We start from the raw sequence: 18,399 nt of genomic DNA, 5'->3' as shown, positions 1-18,399 counted from the left end.
TGAAAAGTCTTGGAACTATTATCCTTACACACTCACAGGTAGGTGTGAGAGAACATTCTGGTAAAGGTGTGCAAATGCTCACTACGGGGGACAGGTCTTCCCCTGGGATACAGGGAGAAGGTGGGGAGGTGGGGAGTGAGGGATATTGGGAGAAGGTGGGTAGGTCGGGAGTGAGGGAGATGGGGAGAAAGTGGAGAGTGTGGGAGATGGGGAGAAGGTGGGGAAAGAGGGAGATGGGGAGAAGGTGGTGAGTGTGAGAGATGGGGAGAAGGTGGGTAGGTGGGGAGTGTGGGAGATGGGGAGAAGGTGGGGAAAGAGGGAGATGGGGAGAAGGTGGTGAGTGTGAGAGATGGGGAGAAGGTGGGGAGTGAGGGAGATGGGGAGAAGGTGGGGAGTGAGGGTTTGATGGGGTGAAGTTGGGGAGTGTCAGAGATGGGGAGAAGGTGGGGAGTGTGGGAGATGGGGAGATGGTGGGAGTGTGGGAGATGGGTAGAAGGTGGGAGTGTGGGAGATGGGGAGAAGGTGGGAGTGTGGGAGATGGGGAGAATGTGGGGAGTGTGGGAGATGGGGAGAAGTTGGGGAGTGTGAGAGATGGGTAGAAGTTGGGGAGTGTGGGAAATGGGTAGAAGGTGGGAGTGTGGGAGATGGGTAGAAGGTGGGAGTGTGGGAGATGGGGAGAAGGTGGGAGTGTGGGAGATGGGTAGAAGGTGGGAGCGTGGGAGATGGGTAGAAGGTGGGAGTGTGGGAGATGGGGAGAAGGTGAGAGTGTGGGAGATGGGGAGAAGGTGGGAGTGTGGGAGATGGATAGAAGGTGGGAGTGTGGGAGATGGGTAGAAGGTGGGAGTGTGGGAGATGGGGAGAAGGTGGGAGTGTGGGAGATGGAGAGAAGGTGGGGAGGGTGGGAGATGGGGAGAAGGTGGGGAGGGTGGGAGATGGGTAGACGGTGGGAGGGTGGGAGATGGGTAGAAGATGGGGAGTGTGGGAGATGGGGAGAAGGTGGGAGTGTGGGAGATGGGGAGAAGGTGGGAGTGTGGGAGATGGGGAGAAGGTGGGAGTGTGGGAGATGGAGAGAAGGTGGGGAGGGTGGGAGATGGGGAGAAGGTGGGGAGTGTGGGAGATGGGGAGAAGGTGGGAGTGTGGGAGATGGGTAGAAGGTGGGAGTGTGGGAGAAGGGGAGAAGGTGGGAGTGTGGGAGATGGAGAGAAGGTGGGGTGGGTGGGAGATGGGGAGAAGGTGGGGAGGGTGGGAGATGGGTAGACGGTGGGAGGGTGGGAGATGGGTAGAAGATGGGGAGTGTGGGAGATGGGGAGAAGGTGGGAGTGTGGGAGATGGGGAGAAGGTGGGAGTGTGGGAGATGGGGAGAAGGTGGGAGTGTGGGAGATGGAGAGAAGGTGGGGAGGGTGGGAGATGGGGAGAAGGTGGGGAGTGTGGGAGATGGGGAGAAGGTGGGAGTGTGGGAGATGGGTAGAAGGTGGGAGTGTGGGAGATGGGGAGAAGGTGGGAGTGTGGGAGATGGAGAGAAGGTGGGGAGGGTGGGAGATGGGGAGAAGGTGGGGAGGGTGGGAGATGGGTAGACGGTGGGAGGGTGGGAGATGGGTAGAAGATGGGGAGTGTGGGAGATGGGGAGAAGGTGGGAGTGTGGGAGATGGGGAGAAGGTGGGAGTGTGGGAGATGGGGAGAAGGTGGGAGTGTGGGAGATGGAGAGAAGGTGGGGAGGGTGGGAGATGGGGAGAAGGTGGGAGTGTGGGAGATGGGGAGAAGGTGGGGAGTGTGGGACATGGGTAGAAGGTGGGAGTGTGGGAGATGGGGAGAAGGTGGGAGTGTGGGAGATGGGTAGACGGTGGGAGTGTGGGAGATGGGGAGAAGGTGGGGAGGGTGGGAGATGGGGAGAAGGTGGGAGTGTGGGAGATGGGGAGAAGGTGGGAGTGTGGGAGATGGGGAGAAGGTGGGGAGTGTGGGAGATGGGTAGAAGGTGGGAGTGTGGGAGATGGGGAGAAGGTGGGAGTGTGGGAGATGGGGAGAAGGTGGGAGTGTGGGAGATGGGGAGAAGGTGGGAGTGTGGGAGATGGAGAGAAGGGGGAGGGTGGGAGATGGGTAGACGGTGGGAGTGTGGGAGATGGGGAGAAGGTGGGAGTGTGGGAGATGGGGAGAAGGTGGGAGTGTGGGAGATGGGGAGAAGGTGGGAGTGTGGGAGATGGGGAGAAGGTGGGAGTGTGGGAGATGGAGAGAAGGTGGGGAGGGTGGGAGATGGGGAGAAGGTGGGAGTGTGGGAGATGGAGAGAAGGTGGGAGTGTGGGAGATGGGTAGACGGTGGGAGTGTGGGAGATGGGGAGAAGGTGGGAGTGTGGGAGATGGGGAGAAGGTGGGAGTGTGGGAGATGGGGAGAAGGTGGGAGTGTGGGAGATGGGGAGAAGGTGGGAGTGTGGGAGATGGGGAGAAGGTGGGAGTGTGGGAGATGGGGAGAAGGTGGGGAGGGTGGGAGATGGGGAGAAGGTGGGAGTGTGGGAGATGGGGAGAAGGTGGGAGTGTGGGAGATGGGGAGAAGGTGGGAGTGTGGGAGATGGGTAGACGGTGGGAGTGTGGGAGATGGGGAGAAGGTGGGAGTGTGGGAGATGGGGAGAAGGTGGGAGTGTGGGAGATGGGGAGAAGGTGGGAGTGTGGGAGATGGGGAGAAGGTGGGAGTGTGGGAGATGGGGAGAAGGTGGGGAGGGTGGGAGATGGGGAGAAGGTGGGAGTGTGGGAGATGGAGAGAAGGTGGGGAGTGTGGGAGATGGGGAGAAGGTGGGAGTGTGGGAGATGGAGAGAAGGTGGGGAGGGTGGGAGATGGGGAGAAGGTGGGGAGGGTGGGAGATGGGTAGACGGTGGGAGTGTGGGAGATGGAGAGAAGGTGGGGAGGGTGGGAGATTGGGAGAAGGTGGGGAGGGTGGGAGATGGGTAGACGGTGGGAGTGTGGGAGATGGGGAGAAGGTGGGAGTGTGGGAGATGGGGAGAAGGTGGGAGTGTGGGAGATGGGGAGAAGGTGGGAGTGTGGGAGATGGGGAGAAGGTGGGAGTGTGGGAGATGGAGAGAAGGTGGGGAGGGTGGGAGATGGGGAGAAGGTGGGAGTGTGGGAGATGGAGAGAAGGTGGGAGTGTGGGAGATGGGTAGACGGTGGGAGTGTGGGAGATGGGGAGAAGGTGGGAGTGTGGGAGATGGGGAGAAGGTGGGAGTGTGGGAGATGGGGAGAAGGTGGGAGTGTGGGAGATGGGGAGAAGGTGGGAGTGTGGGAGATGGGGAGAAGGTGGGAGTGTGGGAGATGGGGAGAAGGTGGGGAGGGTGGGAGATGGGGAGAAGGTGGGAGTGTGGGAGATGGGGAGAAGGTGGGAGTGTGGGAGATGGGGAGAAGGTGGGAGTGTGGGAGATGGGTAGACGGTGGGAGTGTGGGAGATGGGGAGAAGGTGGGAGTGTGGGAGATGGGGAGAAGGTGGGAGTGTGGGAGATGGGGAGAAGGTGGGAGTGTGGGAGATGGGGAGAAGGTGGGAGTGTGGGAGATGGGGAGAAGGTGGGGAGGGTGGGAGATGGGGAGAAGGTGGGAGTGTGGGAGATGGAGAGAAGGTGGGGAGTGTGGGAGATGGGGAGAAGGTGGGAGTGTGGGAGATGGAGAGAAGGTGGGGAGGGTGGGAGATGGGGAGAAGGTGGGGAGGGTGGGAGATGGGTAGACGGTGGGAGTGTGGGAGATGGAGAGAAGGTGGGGAGGGTGGGAGATTGGGAGAAGGTGGGGAGGGTGGGAGATGGGTAGACGGTGGGAGTGTGGGAGATGGAGAGAAGGTGGGAGTGTGGGAGATGGAGAGAAGGTGGGAGTGTGGGAGATGGGGAGAAGGTGGGAGTGTGGGAGATGGGGAGAAGGTGGGAGTGTGGGAGATGGGGAGAAGGTGGGAGTGTGGGAGATGGGGAGAAGGTGGGAGTGTGGGAGATGGGGAGAAGGTGGGAGTGTGGGAGATGGGTAGACGGTGGGAGTGTGGGAGATGGGGAGAAGGTGGGGAGGGTGGGAGATGGGGAGAAGGTGGGGAGTGTGGGAGATGGGGAGAAGGTGGGAGTGTGGGAGATGGGGAGAAGGTGGGAGTGTGGGAGATGGAGAGAAGGTGGGGAGGGTGGGAGATGGGGAGAAGGTGGGAGTGTGGGAGATGGGGAGAAGGTGGGAGTGTGGGAGATGGGGAGAAGGTGGGAGTGTGGGAGATGGGTAGACGGTGGGAGTGTGGGAGATGGGGAGAAGGTGGGAGTGTGGGAGATGGGGAGAAGGTGGGAGTGTGGGAGATGGAGAGAAGGTGGGGAGGGTGGGAGATGGGGAGAAGGTGGGAGTGTGGGAGATGGGGAGAAGGTGGGGAGTGTGGGACATGGGTAGAAGGTGGGAGTGTGGGAGATGGGGAGAAGGTGGGAGTGTGGGAGATGGGTAGACGGTGGGAGTGTGGGAGATGGGGAGAAGGTGGGGAGGGTGGGAGATGGGGAGAAGGTGGGAGTGTGGGAGATGGGGAGAAGGTGGGAGTGTGGGAGATGGGGAGAAGGTGGGGAGTGTGGGAGATGGGTAGAAGGTGGGAGTGTGGGAGATGGGGAGAAGGTGGGAGTGTGGGAGATGGGGAGAAGGTGGGAGTGTGGGAGATGGGGAGAAGGTGGGAGTGTGGGAGATGGAGAGAAGGTGGGGAGGGTGGGAGATGGGTAGACGGTGGGAGTGTGGGAGATGGGGAGAAGGTGGGAGTGTGGGAGATGGGGAGAAGGTGGGGAGTGTGGGAGATGGGGAGAAGGTGGGAGTGTGGGAGATGGGGAGAAGGTGGGAGTGTGGGAGATGGAGAGAAGGTGGGGAGGGTGGGAGATGGGGAGAAGGTGGGAGTGTGGGAGATGGAGAGAAGGTGGGAGTGTGGGAGATGGGTAGACGGTGGGAGTGTGGGAGATGGGGAGAAGGTGGGAGTGTGGGAGATGGGGAGAAGGTGGGAGTGTGGGAGATGGGGAGAAGGTGGGAGTGTGGGAGATGGGGAGAAGGTGGGAGTGTGGGAGATGGGGAGAAGGTGGGAGTGTGGGAGATGGGGAGAAGGTGGGGAGGGTGGGAGATGGGGAGAAGGTGGGAGTGTGGGAGATGGGGAGAAGGTGGGAGTGTGGGAGATGGGGAGAAGGTGGGAGTGTGGGAGATGGGTAGACGGTGGGAGTGTGGGAGATGGGGAGAAGGTGGGAGTGTGGGAGATGGGGAGAAGGTGGGAGTGTGGGAGATGGGGAGAAGGTGGGAGTGTGGGAGATGGGGAGAAGGTGGGAGTGTGGGAGATGGGGAGAAGGTGGGGAGGGTGGGAGATGGGGAGAAGGTGGGAGTGTGGGAGATGGAGAGAAGGTGGGGAGTGTGGGAGATGGGGAGAAGGTGGGAGTGTGGGAGATGGAGAGAAGGTGGGGAGGGTGGGAGATGGGGAGAAGGTGGGTGGGAGGGTGGGAGATGGGTAGACGGTGGGAGTGTGGGAGATGGAGAGAAGGTGGGGAGGGTGGGAGATTGGGAGAAGGTGGGGAGGGTGGGAGATGGGTAGACGGTGGGAGTGTGGGAGATGGGGAGAAGGTGGGAGTGTGGGAGATGGGGAGAAGGTGGGAGTGTGGGAGATGGGGAGAAGGTGGGAGTGTGGGAGATGGAGAGAAGGTGGGGAGGGTGGGAGATGGGGAGAAGGTGGGAGTGTGGGAGATGGAGAGAAGGTGGGAGTGTGGGAGATGGGTAGACGGTGGGAGTGTGGGAGATGGGGAGAAGGTGGGAGTGTGGGAGATGGGGAGAAGGTGGGAGTGTGGGAGATGGGGAGAAGGTGGGAGTGTGGGAGATGGGGAGAAGGTGGGAGTGTGGGAGATGGGGAGAAGGTGGGAGTGTGGGAGATGGGGAGAAGGTGGGGAGGGTGGGAGATGGGGAGAAGGTGGGAGTGTGGGAGATGGGGAGAGGTGGGAGTGTGGGAGATGGGGAGAAGGTGGGAGTGTGGGAGATGGGTAGACGGTGGGAGTGTGGGAGATGGGGAGAAGGTGGGAGTGTGGGAGATGGGGAGAGGTGGGAGTGTGGGAGATGGGGAGAAGGTGGGAGTGTGGGAGATGGGGAGAAGGTGGGAGTGTGGGAGATGGGGAGAAGGTGGGGAGGGTGGGAGATGGGGAGAAGGTGGGAGTGTGGGAGATGGAGAGAAGGTGGGGAGTGTGGGAGATGGGGAGAAGGTGGGAGTGTGGGAGATGGAGAGAGGTGGGGAGGGTGGGAGATGGGGAGAAGGTGGGGAGGGTGGGAGATGGGTAGACGGTGGGAGTGTGGGAGATGGAGAGAAGGTGGGGAGGGTGGGAGATTGGGAGAAGGTGGGGAGGGTGGGAGATGGGTAGACGGTGGGAGTGTGGGAGATGGAGAGAAGGTGGGAGTGTGGGAGATGGGAGAAGGTGGGAGTGTGGGAGATGGGGGAGAGGGTGGGAGTGTGGGGGAGATGGGGAGAGGTGGGAGTGTGGGAGATGGGGAGAAGGTGGGAGTGTGGGAGATGGGGAGAAGGTGGGGTGTGGGAGATGGGGAGGTGGGAGTGTGGGAGATGGGTAGCGGTGGGAGTGTGGGAGATGGGGAGAAGGTGGGGAGGGTGGGAGATGGGGAGAAGGTGGGGAGTGTGGGAGATGGGGAGAAGGTGGGAGTGTGGGAGATGGGGAGAAGGTGGGAGTGTGGGAGATGGTGAGAAGGTGGGGAGGGTGGGAGATGGGGAGAAGGTGGGAGTGTGGGAGATGGGGAGAAGGTGGGAGTGTGGGGATGGGGAGAAGGTGGGAGTGTGGGGATGGGTAGCGGTGGGAGTGTGGGAGATGGGGAGAGGTGGGAGTGTGGGAGATGGGGAGAAGGTGGGGAGGGTGGGAGATGGGGAGAAGGTGGGAGTGTGGGAGATGGGTAGAGGTGGGAGTGTGGGAGATGGGTAGACGGTGGGAGTGTGGGAGATGGGGAGAAGGTGGGGAGTGTGGGAGATGGGTAGAGGTGGGAGTGTGGGAGATGGGTAGAAGGTGGGAGTGTGGGAGATGGAGAGAAGGTGGGGAGGGGTGGGAGATGGGGAGAAGGTGGGAGTGTGGGAGATGGGGAGAAGGTGGGAGTGTGGGGAGATGGGTAGAAGGTGGGAGTGTGGGAGATGGGGAGAAGGTGGGAGTGTGGGAGATGGTGTAGAAGGTGGGAGTGTGGGAGATGGAGAGAAGGTGGGAGGGTGGGAGATGGGTAGAAGGTGGGAGTGTGGGAGATGGGGAGAAGGTGGGAGTGTGGGAGATGGGTAGAAGGTGGGGTGTGGGAGATGGGGAGAAGGTGGGAGTGTGGGAGATGGGTAGACGGTCGGAGTGTGGGAGATGGGGAGAAGGTGGGAGTGTGGGAGATGGAGAGAAGGTGGGGAGGGTGGGAGATGGGGAGAAGGTGTTGTTCTACCTGACTGTTTGATGATCCTCTCACTCTCTTCCTCCCTCGGTGTGTCTGCACTGACGTGTTCATCTAGAATACACAGTGAGTAATTAACAAATCCAAATTCTCTTTGTCAACATTCAGTTACACCCCCCCTCTGCCTCTGCCTCGCGCATTGAAAACCTCTTCTCCTCTCCTCTCCACAGTGTTCATTTCTCCCGAAATTCTCTGTGAGAATCAAGACGCAATTTGAAGACAATAACGGATGCAATAATAATGTAAGGTCATTCAAAGGAACCGAGAGGGTTAATCCCCCCCTCCCTCCGATAGGGAACAGACTGCCCCGGTGTCTGAGTGTAAATGGGGGAGAGGTGGGTGAGAGGGTTAATCCCCCCCCCCCCTCCGATAGGGAACAGACTGCCCCAGTGTCTGAGTGCAAATGGGGAGAGGTGGGTGAGAGGGTTAATCCTCCCTCCGATAGGGAACAGACTGCCCGGTGTCTGAGTGTAAATGGGGGAGAGGTGGGTGAGAGGGTTAATCCCCCCCTCTCCGATAGGGAACAGACTGCCCGGTGTCTGAGTGTAAATGGGGAGAGGTGGATGAGAGGGTTAATCCCCCCCCTCTCTGATAGGGAACAGACTGCCCGGTGTCTGAGTGTAAATGGGGAGAGGTGGGTGAGAGGGTTAATCCCCCCTCTCCGATAGGGAACAGACTGCCCCGGTGTCTGAGTGTAAATGGGGAGAGGTGGGTGAGAGGGTTAATCCCCCCCTCTCCGATAGGGAACAGACTGCCCGGTGTCTGAGTGTAAATGGGGAGAGGTGGGTGAGAGGGTTAATCCCCCCTCTCCGATAGGGAACAGACTGCCCGGTGTCTGAGTGTAAATGGGGAGAGGTGGGTGAGAGGGTTAATCCCCCCTCTCCGATAGGGAACAGACTGCCCGGTGTCTGAGTGTAAATGGGGGAGAGGTGTGTGAGAGGGTTAATCCCCCCCTCTCCGATAGGGAACAGACTGCCCGGTGTCTGTGTGTAAATGGGGGAGAGGTGGGTGAGAGGGTTAATCCCCCTCTCCGATAGGGAACAGACTACCCGGTGTCTGAGTGTAAATGGGGAGAGGTGGGTGAGAGGGTTAATCCGCCCCCTCTCCGATAGGGAACAGACTGCCCGGTGTCTGAGTGTAAATGGGGGAGAGGTGGGTGAGAGGGTTAATCCCCTCTCCGATAGGGAACAGACTGCCCAATGTCTGAGTGTAAATGGGGGAGAGGTGGGTGAGAGGGTTAATCCCCCCCCTCCGATAGGGAACAGACTGCCCAGTGTCTGAGTGTAAATGGGGGAGAGGTGATTGAGAGGGTTAATCCCCCTCTCCGATAGGGAACAGACTGCCCGGTGTCTGAGTGTAAATGGGGGAGAGGTTGGTGAGAGGGTTAATCCCCCCCCTCTCCGATAGGGAACAGACTGCCCGGTGTCTGAGTGTAAATGGGGAGAGGTGATTGAGAGGGTTAATCCCCCCTCTCCGATAGGGAACAGACTGCCCGGTGTCTGAGTGCAAATGGGGGAGACGTGGGGTGAGAGGGTTAATCCCCCCACTCCGATAGGGAACAGACTGCCCGGTTTCTGAGTGCAAATGGGGGAGACGTGGGTGAGAGGGTTAATCCCCCCACTCCGATAGGGAACAGACTGCCCGGTGTCTGAGTGTAAATGGGGGAGAGGTGATTGAGAGGGTTAATCCCCCCCTCCGATAGGGAACAGACTGCCCAGTGTCTGAGTGTAAATGGGGGAGAGGTGATTGAGAGGGTTAATCCCCCCTCTCCGATAGGGAGCAGACTGCCTGATGTCTGAGTGTAAATGGGGGAGAGGTGAATGTATAATTTTCTCTGTGTTCACTGAATTTCTGACTCTCTCTCTCATTAGGTGTTTAACCGTGAACCTACACCGTCTGAACAGGTTTCCTACGTTGATATATTAAGTGACGAGTTTCCTCAACGTTATTACAAAGAGTCAGAGGTATTGGAATGTATTGTTTGAGACATATAGAGAACGTGGCCTTGCAGCCCATCTGGTCCGTGCTAGCTGTCTGTGGATTATTCCACTCAGTCCCATTTCCCCAGACCCCACCCACTCCGCCCCGCTCGATCCACCGTAACCCCACGGGTTTGTGTCCTGCAATTGCCCGTCCAGTTTCCTTTTGAAATGGTTCACCATCTCGTCTTCCGCCGCACCCGTCGGCAGCGAGTTCCCGGTCACTACCCCTCGCTGCGTCGAATCATTTCCCCCTCACTTCCTCCGCCACTGTCTCCCTTCCCCAGAGCCTGTAATCTGTGTCTCCCTGGGCCTTGTACCATCAGCGAATGGGAGCTGCTTCTCCTGGTCTACCTTATCCGAACCTCTCAGAGTCTCGTACGCCTCGTTCCAATCTCCCCTCCGTCTCCTTCGCTCTGGGGGAGAACAATCCCAGCTTCTCCCAGTCTCTCCACATGAACGTTGGTCCCTCGTTCCCCGGACCATTCTGCTCACTCTCCTCCGCAGGCCCCCTCTCTCAAGGACCCTCGCATCCTTCCCCAAAGTGTGGCGACCGCAACTGGGCGCCAACACTCCAGTTGGGGGCCGCACCAGAGCTTTGTAAAGGTTGGGGAGAGGTCGCCCTGATCCCCGGACAGGAAAGACCGTCGACGAGGCTGCCACAAATCCGCTGACATCTCGCCTTTGCACGCAGGACCCCAGAACGTTCCGGTCAGTTAAAACCAGCCGGGGCCCGTTGTTCGACGGCTGGAGAGAAAGCCACAAGCCGATCATGTGCTCCTACAAACTGGTGACTGTCAAGTTCGAAATGTACGGATTACAAAGCCGTGTGGAGCAGCTCGTTCACAAGGTCAGCCTGCGAGACCGATCTCAATTTACGCTGACGACACCAGAACTGGGGAGGCGGGGGGGGGGGGGGGTTACACCCGTTATCGGGAGGGACTGAACGTGAACGGACTGGGGCTCTTTTCTGTAGAATAGAGAAGGCTGAGGAGTCACCTGATTGAGGTGTCTCAGATTATGAATGGGTTTTCGATAGGGTCGACGTAGAGAAGATATCTCCACTCGGGGGCAAGACCGGAACTAGGGGGCCATCAATATAAGATAATCACTAATAAATCCAACGTGGGGGGGGATTTCAGGAGAGACGTCTTTCCCAGAGAGTGGGGAGAATGTGGAACCCGCTACCACAGGGAGTGGGTTGAGGAGAATCGCAGAGATGTATTTGGTGTAGAGGGAGCTTTACTCTGTATCTAACCCCCCCGTACTGTACCTGTCCTGGGGAGTGTTTGATGGGGACAGTGTAGAGGGAGCTTCACTCTGTATCTAACTGGAGCCATGTTGGATGTTCTTTATCTGTGACTTCTGTTTTCGGTAGAATATTCGGGAGATTCTTCTCGTTGGCCATCGTCAAGCATTTGCGTGGATTGACGAGTGGTTCGGTATGTAACGACAGCATGTACTGTCCCATCTCTAATCCGGAGGTGAACTTGCAGGTGGTGGTGTTCCCATTGCGTCTGCTGCCCTTGTCCTTCTAGTTGGTAGAGGTCGCGGGTTTGGGCGGCGCTGTCTATGGGGCCTTGGTGCGTTGCTGCAGTGCATCTTGGAGATGGTACACACTGCTGCCACTGTGCGTCGGTGGTGGAGGGGAGTGAATGTTTGTAGATGGGGTGCCGATCAAGCGGGCTGCTTTGTCCTAGATGGTGTCGAGCTTCTTGAGTGTTGTTGGAGCTGCACCCATCCAGGCAAGTGGAGAGTATTCCATCACACTCCTGACTTGTGTCTTGTAGATGGCGGACAGGCTTTGGGGAGTCAGGAGGTGAGTTACTCGCCTCAGGATTCCCAGCCTCTGACCTGCTCTTGTAGCCACAGTATTTATATGGCTACTCCAGTTCAGTTTCTGGTCAATGGCAGCCCCTAGGATGTTGATAGTGGGGGATTCAGCGATGGTAATTGCCATTGAATGTCAAGGGGAGATGGTTAGATTCTCTCTTTGTTGGAGATGGTCATTGCCTGGCACTTGTGTGGCGCGAATGTTACTTGCCACTTATCAGCCCAAGCCTGGATATTGTCCAGGTCTTGTTACACTCGCCCAGTGAGGTTGCAGAATAATCATCCTTCTCAATCCCTGTATCAAACATACAAACATACGAAATAGGAGCAGAAGTTAGGCCATTCGGCCCCTCGAACCTGTTCCGCCACTCAATAAGATCATGACTGATCTGTTTGCGTTTCGAATTCCACACTCCCATCTACCTCCGATAAACTTTGACTCCCTTGCTAACAAGAATCTGTCTCCCTCCGTCTTAAAAACACTCAACGACCCCCACCTCCACCACCGTCTGAGGCAGAGAGTTCCAAAGTCGTTCAACCCTCGGAGGGAAAAGAATTTCTCCTCACCTCTGTCCTAAAAGGGCGTCCCCTAATTTTACAGCATTGACCCCTAGTTCTGGACACCCCCACAAGAGGAAACATCCTTTCCACATCCGCCTTGTCAAGACCTTTCAGGATCTTATAAAATTCAATCAAGTCTCCCCTCACTCGTCTAAACTCCAGTGAAAACAAGCCCAGTCTGTCCAACCTTTCCTCATAAGACAACCCGCTCATTCCAGGTATCAATCGAGTAATCTGGGTCCTTTTCTGGTTGGCAGGATGTGACGAGTGGAGTCCGCAGGGGTCTGTGCTGGGCCCTCAACTTTTCATAATTTATATCAATGATTTAGATGAGGGGAGCTAAATTTGACACAAAGATAGGTCGGAAAGCATGTTGTGAAGAGGACATAAGGAGTTTGCAGACTGATAATAGATAGATTGAGCGAGTGGGCAAAAATCTGGCAGATGGAGTATAACGTGGGAAACTGCGAAGTTGTTCACTTTGGCAGGGAGAACAAAAAAGCAGAGTATTACGTAAACGGAGAACGACTGCAGGACTCCGAGGTGCAGAGGGATCCAGGTGTTTTGGTGCAGGAGTCACAAAATGTTAGTTCGCGGGTAACACAAGTCATAAAGGCGGCTAGTGGAATGCTGTCCATTATTACGAGAGGAATCGAAAATAAAAGTAAGGATGTTGTGCTTCAGTTATGCAGGGCCACTGGTGAGACCACATCTAGAATACTGCGTGCAGTTTTGGTCTCCTTATTTAAGGAAGGATGTGAATGCGTTGGAGGTGGTTCCGAGGGGGTCATTGAGTATTTTTAAGGTAGAGGGAGATAGATTCTTGCCCTTAATTAACTTAGAATAATTATTATGTATAGTCGAATTTACAGAGCTTATTAACTGCTGGTATCACCTACAACCAAAGAAACAACAAAGAACAAAGAACATTACAGCACAGGAACAGGCCATTCGGCCCTCCAAGCCTGCGCCGATCTTGATGCCTGCCTAAACTAAAACCTTCTGCACTTCCGGGGTCCGTATCCCTCTATTCCCTTCCTATTCATGTATTTAAGATGTCTCTTAAACGTCGCTATCGTATCTGCTTCCACCACCTCCCCCTGCAGCAAGTTCCAGGCACTCACCACCCTCTGTGTAAAAAAACTTGCCTCGCACATCCCCTCTGAACTTTGCACCTCGCACCTTAAACCTCTGTCCCCTAGTAACTGACTCTTCACCCTGGGAAAAAGCTTCTGACTATCCACTCTGTCCATGCGCTCATAACTTTGTAAAACCTCTATCATGTCGCCCCTCCACCTCCGTCGTTCCAGTGAAAACAATCCGAGTTTTCCAACCTCTCCTCATAGCTAATGCCCTCCAGACCAGGCAACGTCCTGGTAAACCTCCTCTGTACCCTCTCCGAAGCCTCCACGTCCTTCTGGTAGTGTGGCGACCAGAATTGCACGCAATATTCTAAGTGTGGCCTAACTAATGTTCTGTACAGCTGCAACATGACTTGCCAATTTTATACTCTATGCCCCGACCGATGAGGGCAAGCATGCCGTATGCCTTCTTGACTACCTTATCCACCTGCGTTGCCACTTTCAGTGACTTGTGGACCTGTACGCCCAGATCTCTCTGCCTGTCAATACTCCTAAGGGTTCTGCCATTTACTGTATAAAGTTAAACTTCAATTGCACAGATATGTGCTTTTCCCTTTTGCCTGTGGGCGTCAGTTCCCCGTTGGAGCCAGAGGAGAGAATCCAGCTGAGAGAGAGAGAGAGAGCGAGAGATAGCATGTGTGGTGCGAACAGCTCATGGCCGACTGGCTTTCTGAGACCAGTAATTCCAGTTTATAAGCCTGTAATCCGAGCAATCTAACAAGTGTAGCACATTCTTGTGTGAAAAAAGCCACAAAGAGAATTCAACTGCTAAACATGGCTCGATGACAACACTGTCACCTCAGACCAAGAATGTTGTGCATTAAAAGTTCAGCACTCCCATTGCCAGTACTGAGGGGGTGCTGCATTGTCGGACGGTGTATTGTTACGAGCAGGTGAGAAAGAGGTCTCGGGGGTCCCTTTCAGCCTTCACCTGGTCTCCCTGCGACAGGGTTTAATTTTTCAATACACTGCGTTTTTTTCATTTGTTTATTTTGTCTTGGTTTGTTTTATCATTCTTTTTTTTTTAACCACAGTTTTTTTTTGTCATGTTTGTGCTTGGGGCCAGGGCTGTTCATTTTTATGTCAATTAACACCCTGTCTGCACTAACGCCTTGCCTTTCGGGCACCCCATTAACATACCCTTTGTCTTTGCTCCGTGACCTTCTGGTCAGTTATTCTCTGTGACCCTCTGCCCTATCAACACCTTCCCTTTTGTTACCTCTTGCCCCACCCCGCTTTTATCTGCTTAAAACCTATCACATTCCTAACATTTGCCAGTTCTGAAGAAGGGTCACTGACCTGAAACGTTAACTCTGCTTCTCTCTCCCCAGATTCTGCCACGCCTGCTGAGTATTTCCAGCATTTCTTGTTTTTATTTCAGATTTCCAGCATCTGCAGTATTTTGCTTTTATTTTAGTGTTTTGAGCTCCCCCCCCCTCGGTGAATCCTTGTTCACCACTTTACAATGATAAGGCAAAGAAACCAGCACAGACAGGCTTTCTTAAGGTTTAAATTGATTAAACTTAAACTCTAATTCAGTTAACGTCTACGGATACACGACGCGCCCACGCTAGCACGCATACGCGATCCATGCAGATAGAGACAGAAAAGAGCAGAAGAAAAATAAAGTGGAAAAGTTTGAAGCAATATCTGAAGAGTTTTTGTCACGATTCTTGGAGCTCGCTGTAGAGACCTTGATTGTAGGGAGATCTTGCTTTTCGTTGGGGCCCAGTATTCTTCTTAAACCTTATTCGCTGTCGGAGACTTAGCTCTCTTGGAGTTCAAGTGTCTTCAGTGGATTCGGAGGCTTGTGAGAAAGAGATGGGAGCAGGCAGGAGAGAGATCTTCTCAGTCCAGGAGCAAACAGACACTCTCTGAGTTCAAACTCTCTGTGGTCATTTCAAAGGGAAACTCTGGAACAGCCAGTTAGTCATCTGACCAGCTGGTCTAACCAGTCCTGGCCCTTGTGGATTGTCTCCTCCTTAGCAGGCCCTGGAATGCGCTTCCTCACCTTTGATGTCTGTTAGTATTTAAATGTTTGCAACACCTCCTCCTGTTCAAATCCCTCCATGGCCCCTCGCCTACCCTCCCTCCGTATCTCTGTAACCTCCTCCAGCCCTTACAATTCTCACCCTCCTGTTCAACTCCCTCCAAGGCCCCACCTGTGAAGGGACGTGGCGAGGTTTTACGATTCAAGGCGCTATATTAATGCAGGTTCCGTGTTACAGATATGTCTGTGGAAAATGTGCGGGAGTACGAGAGAGAGTCACAGAGGGAGACAAATCAGAAAGTGTCGACTGCAGAACAGTCAGGTAAGACAGAGTGTGTATGAGACATGTCCTTCACTGAACGCGAGAGTGTAGAGGGAGCTTTACTCTGTATCTAACCCCCCGTGCTGTACCTGTCCTGGGTGTGTTTGATGATGGACAGTGTAGAGGAGCTTTACTCTGTATCTAACCCCCGTACTGTACCTGTCCTGGGAGTGTTTGATGGGGGACAGTGTAGAGGGAGCTTTACTCTGTATCTAACTCCCCGGGTTGTACCTGTCCTGGGAGTGTTTGATGGGGGACAGTGTAGAGGGAGCTTTACTCTGTATCTAACGCCCCGTACTGTACCTGTCCTGGGAGTGTTTGATGGGGACAGTGTAGAGGGAGCTTTACTCTGTACCTAACCCCCCGTGCTGTACCTGTCCTGGGGTGTGTTTGATGATGGACAGTGTAGAGGGAGCTTTACTCTGTATCTAACCCCCCCCGTACTGTACCTGTCCTGGGAGTGTTTGATGGGGACAGTGTAGAGGGAGCTTTACTCTGTACCTAACCCCCCGTGCTGTACCTGTCCTGGGTGTGTTTGATGATGGACAGTGTAGAGGGAGCTTTACTCTGTATCTAACCCCCCCCGTACTGTACCTGTCCTGGGGACTGTTTGATGGGGACAGTGTAGAGGGAGTTTTAATGAATTGAAGAATTTATGACATTTGTGTGCCATCTGCTGGAACTGTTCTGCAGGACAATCCCCAGTTCAGATCCTTGTGAATACCCCCTGTCTGCCCAGCAACCTTTCCCCGCGGATTTACGACAGGACACCGATCTGTGAAGTCTCTTGGCTTCATGCCAACGCCCCTGGCGTGCCAGGAGAGGATCCGGGCACCAGCGGGATGGCGGGGGGGTGGGGTGGGGTGCGGCGGTGGTGGGGGTTTGGGGAGCGGGACACCGGGCGAGGCTGCTGGGTTTTAATATCACTTCGGCTCATTCTCTCTCGCAGTGACGGAGGTCGACTGCAGCGCTGGATTCAGGCCGGGTCTGCTGCGCTCGGTGTCGGTAAAGGACGAGCTCATGACTCCAGGGGCCTGGGCTCCAACTCCTGCGACCTTCCCTGCACGGAAAGCGGGAAGCTTCACGGAGAGATCCCACTCGGCAATGTGACGGACGCTCTGGAGAGTTTCCTGTTTCTGGGGGATGATGAAACAAAGGGACCCTGAACGCAGCTCAGGAGATTCCCACTGCACAGAACCTCCTGGAAAACTGACTCCCCCTCACACGGACTTCCCCCGGAAAACAGACTTTCCGGAAAACTGACTGTCCCGGCAAACAGAGAGAGAGAGAGGGAAAGCAGATGTAACACTATTCCTGTCATTATCACCTTCTCCCCGTATCCTCACTCCCACCTTCTCCCCGTATCCCTCACTCCCACCTTCTCCCCATATCCCTCACTCCCACCTTCTCCCGTATCCCTCACTCCCCACCTTCTCCCCATATCCCTCACTCCCACCTTCTCCCTGTATCCCTCACTCCCCACCTTCTCCCTGTATCCCTCACACCCCACCTTCTCCCCATATCCCTCACTCCCCACCTTCTCCCCGTATCCCTCACTCCCCACCTTCTCCCATATCCCTCACTCCCCACCTTCTCCCGTATCCCTCACTCCCACCTTCTCCCCGTATCCCTCACTCCCCACCTTCTCCCATATCCCTCACTCCCCACCTTCTCCCCGTATCCCTCACTCCCACCTCTCCCCATATCCCTCACATCCCCACCTTCTCCCCGTATCCCTCACTCCCCACCTTATCCCCGTATCCCTCACTCCCCACCTTCTCCCCATATCCCTCACTCCCCACCTTCTCCCCGTATCCCTCCTCCCCACCTTCTCCCCATATCCCTCACTCCCCACATCCCTCACTCCCACCTCTCCCCATATCCCTCCCTCCCCACCTTCTCCCCATATCCCTCCCTCCCCACCTTCTCCCCGTATCCCTCAGTCCCCACCTTCTCCCCATATCCCTCCCTCCCCACCTTCTCCCCATATCCCTCCCTCCCCACCTTCTCCCATATCCCTCCCTCCCCACCTTCTCCCCATATCCCTCACACCCCACCTTCTTCCCGTATCCCTCACTCCCCACCTTCTCCCATATCCCTCCCTCCCCACCTTCTCCCCGTATCCCTCACACCCCACCTTCTTCCCGTATCCCTCACTCCCCACCTTCTCCCCATATCCCTCCCTCCCCACCTTCTCCCCATATCCCTCCCTCCCCACCTTCTTCCGTATCCCTCACTCCCCCACCTTCTCCCATATCCCTCACTCCCCACCTTCTCCCCGTACCCCTCACACCCCACCTTCTCCCCGGATCCGTCACTCCCCACCTTCTCCCCATATCCCTCACTCCCCACCTTCTCCCCGTATACCTCACTCCCACCTTCTCCCATATCCCTCACTCCCACCTTCTCCCGTACCCCTCACACCCCACCTTCTCCCCGGATCCGTCACTCCCCACCTTCCCCCCATATCCTCACGTCCCCACCTTCTCCCCATATCCCTCACTCCCCACCTTCTCCCCATATCCCTCACTCCACACCTTCTCCCCATCTCCCTCACTCCCCACCTTCTCCCCATATCCCTCACACCCCACCTTCTTCCCGGATCCCTCACTCCCCACCTTCTTCCCATATCCCTCACTCCCCACCTTCTCCCCATATCCTCACTCCCACCTTCTCCCCGTACCCCTCACACCCCACCTTCTCCCCATATCCCTCACACCCCACCTTCTCCCCGATCCCTCACTCCCCACCTTCTCCCATATCCCTCCCCCCCCACCTTCTCCCCATATCCCTCCCTCCCACCTTCTCCCCGTATCCCTCACTCCCCACCTTCTCTCCATACCTCACATCCCCACCTTCTCCCCGTATCCCTCGCTCCCCACCTTCCCCCCATATCCCTCCCTCCCCACCAATTCCCCGTATCCCTCACTCCCCACCTTCTCTCCATATCCCTCACTCCCCACCTTCTCCCCATATCCCTCCCTCCCCACCTTCTCCCCATATCCCTCCCTCCCCACCATCTCCCCGTATCACCTCACACCCCACCTTCTTGCCGTATCCCTCACTCCCCACCTTCCCCCCATATCCCTCTTTCCCACCTTCTCCCATATCCCTCCCTCCACACCATCTCCCCATTTCCCCCACTCCCCACCTTCCCC

General features: G+C 56.2%; 1 protein-coding gene across 1 annotated transcript in view; it reads left to right on the top strand.

Moving 5' to 3' along the window:
• The window catches only part of LOC137362206 (cytoplasmic phosphatidylinositol transfer protein 1-like), a 31,407-nt gene extending 15,000 nt beyond the window's left edge, over positions 1–16,407 (top strand). Inside the window, exons 3-11 of the mRNA XM_068026656.1 lie at positions 1–38; positions 7,473–7,480; positions 7,585–7,656; positions 9,286–9,378; positions 10,088–10,243; positions 10,772–10,835; positions 15,158–15,241; positions 15,935–16,094; positions 16,191–16,407. The exon at positions 1–38 is cut by the window's left edge and continues 51 nt beyond it. Coding sequence (XP_067882757.1) covers positions 1–38; positions 7,473–7,480; positions 7,585–7,656; positions 9,286–9,378; positions 10,088–10,243; positions 10,772–10,835; positions 15,158–15,241; positions 15,935–16,094; positions 16,191–16,407 — 892 coding nt within the window. The remainder of the gene's footprint in view (positions 39–7,472; positions 7,481–7,584; positions 7,657–9,285; positions 9,379–10,087; positions 10,244–10,771; positions 10,836–15,157; positions 15,242–15,934; positions 16,095–16,190) is intronic.
• Positions 16,408–18,399: the final 1,992 nt, after the last annotated feature.

The sequence above is a fragment of the Heterodontus francisci genome, unplaced genomic scaffold (genome assembly GCF_036365525.1).
Source record: "Heterodontus francisci isolate sHetFra1 unplaced genomic scaffold, sHetFra1.hap1 HAP1_SCAFFOLD_544, whole genome shotgun sequence".
Lineage (NCBI taxonomy): Eukaryota > Metazoa > Chordata > Chondrichthyes > Heterodontiformes > Heterodontidae > Heterodontus > Heterodontus francisci.
The sequence above is the reverse complement of the archived record's forward strand: the minus strand, read 5'-3'. Positions and strand labels throughout refer to the sequence as shown.